We start from the raw sequence: 13,051 nt of genomic DNA on the forward strand, positions 1-13,051 counted from the left end.
GAGTGAGTAGCTAGCTGGAGAAAATAATAACTCACTTGGCTAGCTCCTGGATCTGCCTGGCAGCAGCATATAAAAGACTCCCCTATTTATCTACTTCAGAGCATATGATGATTCTAACCTCGCTTATCTCTGTCGACTCCAGAAAGAAGGAAGGAAAAACGGACACTACTATAATCACCAATAACCTACCCATCATTTATCCAGCCTCTGAATAGCATCCTTTGCTGGGAAAAGCTTAGGGGATGAGGGTCAAAGTTTAATTAACTATCAGCTCCCAAGGGGTCTAGGACTTCCATATTGTAATTAGCATCGTGTTGGTGATTCATTCATTTTAAGCTCCAGTGTATCAACAAGAGGTCTGCTTTTCATTTCATCAAATTGAGTTGACACTAGTGGGACATTCTGGATGAGGGGATCTGTTAAAAAAAACATGGCTTTTTCCCCCGCATGAGTTTAAATGCGTGTTTTTGAAGAGACCGTTGGAAAAGCATTAGGGATGGAAATGACAAATAATGTGCTTCCAGATGATTGGAGAATCAAAAGCCAAACAAGCACACTATCTATCGCTTGTTTTCTTGCAATCCAAAATTTTGAGTTTGGGCGTGGGTCCAGAAAGCCCTTGCATCAATACGTGTGGAAAGAGGGATTTCTGTAATAAAAACACTTTTGTTCTCTCACCACACACTGTTTTAGAAGTGTCTTTGGAAGAAAGGGGAGGTGTGTGCTTGGCGGGAGCGGGGGGTGGGGGGTGAATAAAGCTTTGTTTAATTATTTTCTTGTTTGGTGATGAGGCGTCCCTGTTTCCAAATCCTCCTAGTGTGAAAATAACAGCTTTGATATGCATATTCTGGACCAGGTGGCCAGAAGAACAAAGTAAATCTATATAGGGCAGAAGTTATTCACCAAACGTGTTCAAAACACAGTCAAAAGGGGCACAGAGGGGGGTGTTGAACAGCAGGAAAATATGTAATGTCTGAAAAGATTCGATCCAGTCTTTGTTGGTTGCTTCTCACAAATCTGACTTTGAAAACATCTGTAAACAGGATTTGCTCTTTTTTTGGGGGGTGGGCAGAGAGGGTCAGTTGGAAGGAACAGGAAAAAATAAGTAGGTGGAAGGAGAGGTTAACAGAATGGGGGGAAATATTAATTTGCCAATGGCAATGACACCTTTTTTTCTTTTTGAAAGAAAAGTACATTTTGCATCACAGTTTTTTTCAGCTACAGTAGCCCTGCCAACACATTTCACAGCACATTCATTTGAGGGCACTGAGAGAGACTGCTTAATGCAGACACGTGTAATGAAAATGTCAGTTCAATCCATCAGGCTTCCCGATGTTGGCAGCAAAAGCTCTGCATCACAAAGTGTACGATTGCTAAAATATTCACGTTGAACAATGGGCCTCTCAGAACGTAAATACCTGCTCCGCCCACTTTCCCTGCCGCACGCTCCCAATTCCTACACACGAGCTTGGAAATCATTTACTGGGAGACTGAGGCTGGTCTACTCTGAAAATAGCATAGCTACGTCTCTCTGGGATGTGAGAAATCCATAACCCTGAGAGATGCAGCTATGCTGCCCGAACCCACGCTATAGACAGCACTATAGCTAGCTACTGCCTTCCAGGCAGATGAATTAACTACGGTGACAGGGGGAATCCCTCCCATCACTGTCGTGTCTACACTGAAGTACTACAGTCGTGCAGCTGTAGCATTTTAAGTGTAGACACAGCCTGAGGCTTGTATCATTGGTCTGTGTGCGTGCACCTGCATGACCTAAGTGGGCCAGAGCATGCCAAGGGGTGAGGAAGGACGCTGCCCCCTCCCACTGCAAGCAGCGTATTGGCAGGTGTGAGCGGAATGGCCAAGGAATCCCCAGCCAAGGAATCCCCGAGGTTAGAATCATCATATGCTCTGAAGTAGATAAATAGGGGAGTCTTTTATATGCTGCTGCCAGGGCAGAGGAGAGCTAGCCAGAGTTTTTTATTTTTTTCTCTAGCTCTCTCTCTCTCTCTCTCTTGTTCCTGTTGAATCAGAATGTAGATGTTAGAAAAGAGAAACCAGAAAGTATCAAGTCCCTCTTCCCTCCCCATCCTAGAATGTGTTCCTTTCCATTCAGTAGCATGTCTCAGGTATATAATGTATAATGTGTCAAGCTTCAAAAGCTTATATCTTTTCTTTCCTCCTTCCTCCCCCCTTTATCATAGTACAGAATAAAAGAGCTTCCTGAATGGTGCTCCACTGAGTTTGACCATCATATGCGATGTGCAGCGTAGAAACCTGGGAACGTCAATGAGAGCTCTGTACACGGATGGATGTGCAGGGCTGGATCCACTAATAGAATCCTTTCGGTGCTGTCAGACATTGCTGAGGACACGAACAAGGCTCTGGTATCCCTGTCCACTATGCTGTTTGCGGAGCGGCTCCCTGGTTGTGTTTCATGACAACTTTTTTATGAGGATAGGTTGTTGGACTATTGTTCAGCCCCCACCCCCGCACTCTGGAGGACCAGGAGGCTACTTTTTTTTTTGGTCAGCTCCCTACCTAAGGTTGCCAACTTTCTAATCGCACAAAACCAAACACCCCTGCCGTGCCCCCTGCCCTGCCTCCAGGGCTGGTGGAATCCATTAGGTGACCTAGGCGGTTGCCTAGGGCGCTAGCATTTGGGGGGCGGCATTTCAGGTCCTTCGGCGGCGACCGCAGCAGCTGGATCTTCGGCCGCCCCGGTTGTTGGCGGCATTTAGGTGGAGGGAGCTGGGGCGGGGGGCATGGGAAGGGCCTCCTGCAGCAAGTAATGAAAGGGCAGCACGCAGGGGAACCGCTCCCTGCCCCAGCTCACCCCTGCTCCGCCTCCTCCCCTGAGCACGCCGCCCCGCTCTGCTTCTCTCCCTCCCAGGCTTGTGCCGCCAAACGCCTGGGAGGCAGGAGAAGTGGAGCGGCGACGGCATGCTGGGGGAGGAGGCGGAGCAGAGGTGAGCTGGGGCGTGGAGCTGCCACACGGCTCCCCGGGCCGGGGGGAGCTGCCGCGGCGGGGGGGGGGGGGGACAGGACCTCAGGGTGGAGGGGGGGAGCTGCCGCGGGGGGGGGCCCCTTAGGGCAGGGGGGGGGTGGAGAGTTGCCACAGGGCTGGGGGGGGGCGCAAGGTGGAAGTTTCGCCTAGGGCGTGAAACATCCTTGCACCCGCCCTGCCTGCCTCTTCCCCAAGGCCCTGCCTCTGTCCCACCCCTTCCCCGAGGCCCTGCCCTAGTTCACTCCATTCCCCCTCCCTCCAGCACTGTCCTCCCCCTCACTCACTTTCACCAGGTGGGGGCAGGGGGTTGGGGTTCCGGGTAGTATGGGCTTTGGCTGGGGGTGTGGGCTCCAGGTGGAGCCCAAAATGAAGGGTTCAGGGTGTGGGAGGGGGCTCCACACTGGGGCATGGTGTTAGGGGATGTGGGGGGTGAGGACTCCAGCTGGGGGTGCAGGCTCTGGGGTGGAGCCAGGGATGAAGGGTTTGGGGTTCAGGAGGGGGCTACAGGTTGGAATGTGTGTGGGGGTGCAGACTCCGGCTGAGGATGTGGATTCTTGGATGGAGATGGGGATGAGGGGTTTGGGGTAAAGGAGGGGGCTCCAGGTTGAGGCAGGGAGTTGGGGTGCAGGGGGGTGGGTGAGGGCTCTGGCTGGGGGTGTGGGCTCTGGGGTGGGGCTGAGAATGAGGAGTTTGGGGTGCAGGAGGGGGCTAGGGTAGGTGGTTGGTGGTAGGGGCCAGCTCCGGGAGGGAGTTTGGGTGTGGGCTGGGGCAGTTGGGGTGTCGGAAGAGGTTCGGGGTGCTGGGTCTTGGCGGCACTTCCCACAGCTCGCATGAAGCGGCCACCAGGTCCCTGCAGCCCCTAGATGTGCGGGCAGCCAGGGAGACTCTGTGCGCTGCCTGTGCCCGCAGGCGCCGGCCCCGCAGCTCCCATTGGTCGTAATTCCTGGCCAATGGGAGCTGCGCAGCTGATCCTCGGGGGGCGGGGGGAGAAAGGGCAGCGTGCGGAGCCTCCCTGGTCGCCTATGCATCTAGGGGCTGCAGGGACCTTTATACCAGTATAATTGTGTCCACGCTAGGCCTTGTATTGGTATAACGGCATCAGTAAGAAATCACACCCATAACCAGCATAGTTATACTGGTATAAAAAATGTGTGTAGATCACTTGTACAAAAACTTTAATCATCTTCACTGCAGCAAACTGACACTGGGCTTATGCCCAGAACTGGCAATGGTCACCTATGCACCAGTGACAGGTTTAAGGTTTCATGTGGATGAAAACTGGAAGCTTCATGCCATGGACACACCTTCGCTGCTCTAAAAGGTACTGAAATATGAGAGCTTAAAATCTTGGCACTGACATTAATGCCAACTCTCATGATTCTTCATGAGTCTTGGAATATGTGGTGGTGTTCTTAAAGCCCCAACTCCAGCAGTCAGGTGATTGCTTGAAAAGCTCAGCTTTCATTTAAAAACAACAACCATAAGCTTCTAGCCCTCATGGCTGTGGGGAAAAGCTTGAAGATATGTATCCTAAAGGCTCTAAAAAGAATCCAGAATTTTGTATTTTTAAAATCTCACAATTTTAAATTAACTGATGATTTTGAAGGTTGGACTCCTGATTTTTTAATGCTGGGGTAGCCAATACTGTTACTGTATATGGAAAAGCAGATTTAGGTCTCTTTAGAGGTTTTTTAAATTAATTATAATTTGCCTCTCCCTAAGAGTTTTATACAGTTGACTCATGGTAACTGAGTCACTTTTTTTTTTAATAGACAAAAGGATACAGAAAAGAGTCCTGATACAATATTTTAAAACCATCTAAAACAGCTTTCCTGTCAAATATGTGGCACATGCAGAATATACAACAGTGTGGTTGTTAAAAAGGTTTTGTCTGTGCTCATTTGGAATGGCCTACACAAACACACACACACACAGAGAATATATATTAGAGAAGTAAGCTCATTAATTCCATCTGATGAAATCATATGATCATTAGCTCTGAGTGACTCAGGTCTCTTAGAATCTTTTCTGCTGAAATAAATTCACTTTGGGGAGCCATTCTTCTCACTTTTAAACACCTGCTTAGTGGATCTGTTCCGCTTATTGACATTAAGAAAGTCCCTAATCTTTCCATATTTAGGTATTAAATTTAAGACACACGGTACTTGTTTTTGCTGGCTTTTAACAGGCAATTGTTCACCCTGTGGGGTGGATTACCTGTATTGCTATTTTAAGGGGCTCTATAATGCCTGGCTATGATAAAAGGTTTAGGTTGCTGTTGCCATTTTGCTGAAACAAGCCTATAGGCAGCTTTTAAACACAAGCAAGTCTCTATCGCAAAACTGTGTAAACAAAAGTTCTCCATATACAAATGAGAGGGGTTATCGAGAGGTTGATCAGAAACTAAGCTGGCGTTGTTTGAGGAAATGAACAATCGGAAACAAAATAAAGGGAAAAATAAAAAGAGCAGGAAGGAAGAAAAAAAGAAAACCTGTTGGGTAGATGAGTAGTTCTTGGCTTAAATTTTTCATGAATACTGTGTAGGCGGCCAGTGATCCAGCTGTGGAAGGGTTAAAGGTGACCTGCAAAGGAAAAATATATTGGGCTTGTGCCCGCTTTTGTTTATTTATGCGCAAAGAAGAACTGAAAAGTTTGGTGTGTATTTCTGGTTTTTTAAATTCTGTTTGTTGTTTTACATTAGAAATTCCGGCTGGTTTCTAGTCTGGAAGACTCTATTGTGTTTTCTTTTCCTTTCTAAAGAGAAATTCAGTCCCTGTTTAGGCTGGAAGACCCTACAATGTCTGGATTGTTGAAGGAGAAGAAACCTATCCACTACCTGAGCAAAAACCAGCTTGTGTATACACTAATTAAAAACAAACCAAGAGAAGTCTTACCTGTCATGTAACATTTGATATCCTGAGCGTTGCTAATAGGGTTGTTGTTTTTGAACATATAAAGGTTGAAAGGCATTATGTTGTTGCTGCTCAGATGCTTCCACATATCGTGGTCTGGGCTTGTCCACCGCCCAGCTAACACATCATAGTCTCGCCGCCCCATGTGGATGAGCTTAGTGAGGGGGTCGTACAGACCTCCGTGGTATCCGATGATGACCTGGAAATTGGGATTGGTGTCCATGTAGATCTCCCCGTATGCTGTGTACAGTATCTGCTTGATCATTAAGCCTGTCCCGCTGAAAACTGCCAGAGGGGTCCCAATGTTATCGCAGGCTATGTAGAACTCATCTCCACTGCTGAGCTCCATTGCAAAGAGGTGGCCTTGGAGATCATAGTAGAGGGAGGTGATCTCGGAACTGGAATGGTTGTACAAATGGGTGACCTTAGTGGGGTTGGTCAGGTCTGCATAGAAGAACTGTAAATGGTGGCCATGGGCAGTTTTGCTAGAAACTCTTCTTCCGAGGCCATCATAGCGATATTTCACGCTCCAGCCGCTCGCTTTACTGTACGCTTTGATGAGCAGGCCTGCTGAGTTGTACTCAAAAATGTCATTCCCCCTTTGTCTCAGGAAGCCATCTTCATCCATTTTGTACTGCACATCCCCCAATCTCGTAATCCTGTCCCTGAGGTCATACCTTAGTGGGGTGAGACGGGCACTGTTCCCAGGACTCAACAAATGGAGGTTTCCATTGAGGTCATAACTGTAACGCCAGAGTGGTTTGTCATTGATAGACACTGTCTGCAGTTGGCCATCAGCATCGTACTCATAAGAGTACCTCGTTGTGTTTGCATACGGTCCGACCTTCAGTTCCTTCTTCACCACTCTCCCCATGTTGTCATACTGCACAGTCATCCAGTACATGAGCGACCTGAATATTTCATACTGGACCTCCTTCATCCTGCCATAGGCATCAAAGTGCTTAGTGTGAGTCATGACGGCAGTGGTGATAATCTGATTGATGTCATAGTAGATGACCCCAAATTTACCAAACTGCTCCGTTTTGCCTGACACATCATCGTACCTGTAGAGATCTATGGGTAACGGTGTCTCGTTGATCACTGCTTGCATGCTGGTCACCCTGAAGCTGTTATCATAATTGTAGTCGAAGCGTGCATTCACCATGCCTTCCTCGGTGAAGCGGAAAATTTGGCGGTCAATGAGTGGGCCTATCTGCCTGTATCTGATAGTACAGGTGAACCCTTCATTCTGCAGGTTTATTGTCTTCAGCATGCCAGCAGTTTCATCATAGGTGAAGCCAATCTTAGTGGTGTCATAGAGCATTTCGGCTAGCTTGGACAGCTTGCCATACTTGTAGATGACACGCCTCCCTGTCCCCAAGTAGAAGGTGTGAAGGAGTTGCCCTTCCTCAGTGAAATCCTGAATGACAGAGGCGTTGCCCTCTGGAGGCCGGTAGATGTTCCTGTAGTATCCGATGGACCGGATGGTTTCTAAGGTCTGCCGGGCGACATTAGGCATGGTGACGGATGACAATCGATCATTCTTATCAAACTCAAAGATGTACTGTCTCTGGCTGTGGAGGAGCAGCACCATGGACTAGAATTGGAGGGGAAAATGAATTAATTATTTTCTTAGTTTTAAGGCATGATCATTCTAAATTTTTCAGAGAGGAAAATATTTCAGGACATGGGTTGTCTAGCCTCCACTTCATACTTAATTATGTGGCCAGCATAATTTAAGTGACCTATAGACTTCACAGAGGAACTAATATGTGGCCAATCGCCATCTGGCCACTTTGCTTGGTTGATCCTCTCCTTTCCCCTCCCCTCAGTCCCTGTTTTATACTGTACAACATTAGCTCTTCATGATGGGATTTCTACCTTATTTGGTGTCTGTACAATACCCAGCACTTAAGACACTGGGGGTGGGCAAAGGAGAAATAATACTTATAACAATAACCTTAAGTAGCGAGAGGTACACACAAAGCGAGAGACTCACTTCACTGTGAGCAGAAGTGGTCAGAAGAGAATGAGGAAGGGTAATAGGCACTGGTGTAAGGTTTGGACTAAGGCACAGAACCAGGGACCCCTTGTTAGGATTGATTCAAAAATACCCCCAGCCAACTCTCCCAAGTTCACTTCCCCATTTGCCACCATGGGGCAAACAGCTTGACAAAACCAAACACGCAACCCTGTCAGTCTGCCGACAAAAGAAACTCATCTGCTACTAGCCACTTATCGCAAATTTCTTAACCCAGTTCCCTAACTCACTTGCACGTAATGCACATACCGGAAAACAGTTTGATGCTTTATCCTCATTTATTATTTATATCACTGTAGAGCCCAAATGCAGGACCTCACTGTCCTAGGGGCTGTACAAACACATAGGCAGATACATTTCCTGCCCCAAAGAGCTCACAGATTGATTAAAAGGAGGATGGATGAGATTATGGTTAAATCTCCTACTGATCCCTTCAGCAAAGAGAAAGGCATTTCCCAACACAAAAGAGCATTACATAACCGGCTGGGTGGATTGGTCTCTCTCCTTCCCCACCTGCCCCTGCCACACTTACTTCCTGTGGAGCTTTGCAGAAGGCACGATGCTAGACTTTATGGACTGTTGGGTCTACATTGTGTGGAACATCCAAAATAAGTCCCTACTGTACTCTTATCTTTATTAGCACTTGTGGTATCTGTAACTTGACTAGAATATAATTTGTCTTTACTGGAGGCATTTTATTACATCCAGCTCAGCAAAGGACTATTGTATCTAAATAATCAAAGCTTTGCAGGGTCAAAACACATGAAGAGGGGGTTGGGGTTGGGCGGAGAATATTGCCCTTTGGGGATACTCGGTGCTAACTTTAGCTGTCATCTGGGCTTAGCTTCTACAGTTATATGCACCTTAAAATAGGTAGATTACATAGATGTCTGTGTATTAGACTCTAAGGGTCAGATCCTCCACTGGTGTAAATCAGTGTCACACCACTGAAGTCAAAGGAGTGAAGTCAATTTTACGCCAGCTGAGACTCTAGCCCTAAGTTAGCAAACACAGTGAGTAGCGTCAGTAAGCAACAGAAGGACACATACCTTCTCTAAGTAAGTGTAGCTCCATGATTTTCCATCAGCAAAGATCCTGGATATAATTCTGCCAGCCTGATCATATTCCATCCTTTCTGACATAGTTCCCCTCTGGATCCCTGCAATGTGTCCCCCTGGGGAATAAGTCACATTAACTCCATTCAACCTGCTGCTAGGAGACCAGAGGCTAGGTCTGCCTGCTTGGTCATACAGGATCCGAAGAGTGAACTTGCGATGGTCATCGTAGATTTTTTCTGTTCTTGTCACACGATCAAAGTCGAGGGACAGCAGGTTTCTGTTGTGAACCTAGAGGCCAAAGGAAGAAAGAGAATTAGAAAGGCACAGATGGTTTTATGTGGCAAATTATAGCCCCCCTCCCGCACCAAACACTCCTTTGGATCAGTCCCAGGACTACATAGACCTATGTATTAATTGTCTTAGGGTGAGATTTTCAAAAATATTCACTGTTGGCCTGACTCTGCTTCCACTCAAGTCAACTGGAGTTGTAACCAGTGACTTCAGTGGGTGCACAGTTAGGACAGTGTTGTATGTACTGCAAAACCATCACACACCCTCTGCTCACAAGGGGCCTAGAATTACTGCAGCACAGATGACATAAGTCTGCATGAAGCTATGCTGATAAAATTTTGCTGGGGAAGCTTGCAAGGTGCTTGTCTGAACTGTGCTGGGGTCAGCCAAATCCCTTGCTTTCATGGATGTCAGAGTTCACACATTTAAAAAGGGAAATGGTATTGAGTCATCGTGGTTGCAGACGCTGCAAGGAACAGTGTGGACAATTCATTAGGTACAACTCGTCCCTGGAGTCAGTCCTGAATCAACTGGTGGTACAGGCTTTCCTATGAAATGTAATATGGAGGCCCTGACCATCTGTAGTCATTAAAGACCTCATGACCCTATTGCCAACAAGAGTGGGGATTGTTAACCCCAATGTTCTTGCCAATCCCACCATGGGTAATTACATTCCTATGGCCTCAATTCCCTTTGCACTTTCAGTTGAAGGCCAGATCATATATATTTCAAAGGTAAAAGGAAAAATGTATTTTTGTTCAGAGATTGTATCCCAAAGAACTACAGATAATAACGGATAATACACTACTGTTTAGCTATGTGTGTCTACGAATTTATAAAGCCACATTATTGTTGTATCTAAGCATTGTGCAAAAACAAAAAATACACACATTGAGAGCTGGCTGGTAGGGACAGTTCTTCCATCCTACTCTGGATAAAATCAGGACTCCAAAATTGAATGAGATATAGTTCTCAGCCCTGACCTAGGTTTGATCTTGGACTGTTACTTTTCAGTACACTTCTGAATTCCCTGTGGTTTTTGGGAGGGAATACAGAGTTAAACAGCTAACAGTAGAGAGAAGAGAAATTATTTCGTCTAGGCAAAAGGAGACAAGAGACAGTGTGTCAATCGAAATTTGAAATGCAGGAGTGGGAACTACAGGAAGGCGTTTCCAAACAGTGAGAGAGTGCACGAGCAGGGACAATGCTGCATGGCATTAAGCAGAGAAGGCCAGTGCCAGAGAGGACAGAGGAGAAAGAGACTAGAACTATGAAGCAGGCTGGAGATAGTCTATGCATGGTTCTCAGAAGCAGAAGGGAAGTTTTAAAGGGGATCGTGAAATGCACAGGGTAGAGAAGAGTTGACTGAAGAAGGAAATGATGTGATAGTGCTTTTGTGTGAGAAGGTGGGGCGTGTTCTGCACATGATGGAGTGTGGAGAACTGGGACTCAGGGAGGGCAAAGGAGAGACTCTCACTAGCTGAGGTGAGGGAAAGTAAAAGGCATGGATGGGCAAAGATGGAGCTGAGGCAGGGGTGTGCGAGTGCAGGCGGAAGATGAAGATCTACAGATAAAGAAGTTATAGGAGGAAGAGAGGGCAGTGTTGATGACGACACCAAGGTGATGGATAACAAAGGTAATGGAGGGTCTGACTTGAGGAAAAGACGGGGCTAATGTGGAACCAAGGTAGATAATGCTACAATTAAATGTGCAGCGGTGTTTAAAATAGACTGTAAATGGGTAATGGGAGAAACGGGAAATCAGCCAAAAGCCCAGCCTCCGCTTCCCGCAGCTCCCATTGGCCAGGACGGGTGAACCGCGGCCACTGGGAGCTGTGGGCAGCTGTGCCTGCAGACGGTCAATGTAAACACTGTCTCGCGGCCCACCAGTGGATTACCCTAATTACCTTGACGGGCCATGTGCGGTCCGCGGGTTGCCCACCAGTGCCGTAAGTCTTTACACAGGCAACATCCCATTAGCTTCAATGGACGTTTGCCCAACTAAGGACCAAATACAGACCTCTAGATCTGGCCCAGTAACAACATGTTATTTCCTTAGATTTATAAATCTAAATCTTGTGCCAACTCTCTGTCCTGTGAGCTTGACCCTGAACGATTCTGAATGCTGTGGCCCATCAAAGCACTTGACCATGGGACAGATTTTTAAAGGTATTAAGGCAACTAACTCTTACTTAAATCAATGGGAGTTCGGCACACAACTACCTTTAAAATCTGGTCCCATGTACTTAACCAGAGTCTTCAGGACTGAGCTGTAGGTGGGCAGACCCTAAATTGAAATCCAAAATATACTCTTCCCACCTTTATACATAATTAAATTTCCTCCAGTTAATATGAGGGACACTAACATAAAACCCAGGCTCGCATCCCAGAATAGACTGATAAAACAGGTGAGCCTGCTTTGGAATCGCAGTGTCACTCATTACCAGCATTTACTTCTAACCTTCTTTTTGGGCTCCCGTAGCTAAAAATATTATCAAAGTAATGCGCATCGACTTCCTCTGGAGCCGGCCTTTGCATGTGAGTTATAAAGCCCTGAAAATGAGGATTCACAATGAAAACGCAGAGGCAACCTTAACTATACGAGTGCAAATGGCACGTCTGTGATCAGAGCTCCATCCCCAGAGGTTGACTGAACACAACTGCACAGAGAAAAAATATTGCTTGCATGGAATTCCCATGGCAAATAAGCTGTGGTTATCGGTGTGCCCGAGTCTGGGCTTGCTCTCTTTATAGATATTCTGGGGACGAGGTTAGAATGCTTTAATTGTTCGGTAATGGTTAGCAACATCATCTCCGAGATCTCTGCAGTAACGCAGGCTGTGATGGGAGGTAGTGTTGTGACAACTAATGTTTCCGTGGCTGCTATCTTGCAGCCAGCATCCTGGTGAATATGAGACTGTTCTCAATGGGTGCTTCCCTGGTTAAATAAATAAAACTGATTAAGCAGACAGCTCTGTAATTGTCAGCCATCCCACGTGCTCCACCGCCAGAGATTATTTTACATTCTTCTTTATTAAAAAGTTCATGCTCGTAAAAAGGAAAAAAAATGAGCTACATTATCAGGAGCAGTGTTCTAGCTAACACTCCAATTTGGGACGGAGCCTGCGCACTGCCATTTGTTACTGGCGGAGTGGAATTTGCAGCCAGCCAACCAGCAAGGCCATCAATCCGTTGCGCCGATAGGGCCAATTAGAGCATGGAAGCTTTCATCAAGTCCGTGCAGGACATGTAAAGATAAAAGTTTGCTGCAAGGGCTGCAGACTGATGCAGCAAACAGCCAGGTCAGCAAAGCTGGAACTACGAAGAAGGCTGACAAACACTGTTACCCGCAGTGGATCAGTGAAGCTGAAAATTAACACGTGTTAAGGGCCACATCCTCTCCCCTGTGCAAAGCCCGAATATACAGGATCCCTGGTGGATAGATTCCTTCGCTCTTCCTTCCACAGGCTTACAAAGGGGTAGATCAACTAGTCTGTGCCTACGGTTGCACCATGCAGCCTGCACCCTCAATACGCTGGCTGTTATAGGTCATGGATCAACATATTATTTATTATGGTAGCACCAAGGGACCAACTAAGAAGGGGGCTCTGTTGAGCTGGACACTTTACAGAGTAATAGACAATCCCTACCCCCAAGTGCTTCCATCTAAGTAGAGACAGACAGACAACAGGTAGACGACAGGGATGGAACGTACAAAGCAGAGCGATCAATGTGATGGCAGC

At 46.8% G+C, this 13,051-nt stretch overlaps 1 protein-coding gene across 26 annotated transcripts in view; it reads right to left on the reverse strand.

The window, feature by feature from the left end:
* The window catches only part of TENM4 (teneurin transmembrane protein 4), a 766,066-nt gene that overhangs the window by 13,013 nt on the left and 740,002 nt on the right, over positions 1-13,051 (reverse strand). For all 26 annotated transcript variants that reach the window (XM_039490391.1, XM_039490320.1, XM_039490356.1 and 23 more), the window contains 2 exons: positions 9,010-9,306; positions 5,902-7,516 (listed from right to left, as the gene is read on the reverse strand). In XM_039490391.1, coding sequence (XP_039346325.1) covers positions 5,902-7,516; positions 9,010-9,306 — 1,912 coding nt within the window. The remainder of the gene's footprint in view (positions 1-5,901; positions 7,517-9,009; positions 9,307-13,051) is intronic.

This window comes from Mauremys reevesii, linkage group 1 (genome assembly GCF_016161935.1).
Source record: "Mauremys reevesii isolate NIE-2019 linkage group 1, ASM1616193v1, whole genome shotgun sequence".
Lineage (NCBI taxonomy): Eukaryota > Metazoa > Chordata > Testudines > Geoemydidae > Mauremys > Mauremys reevesii.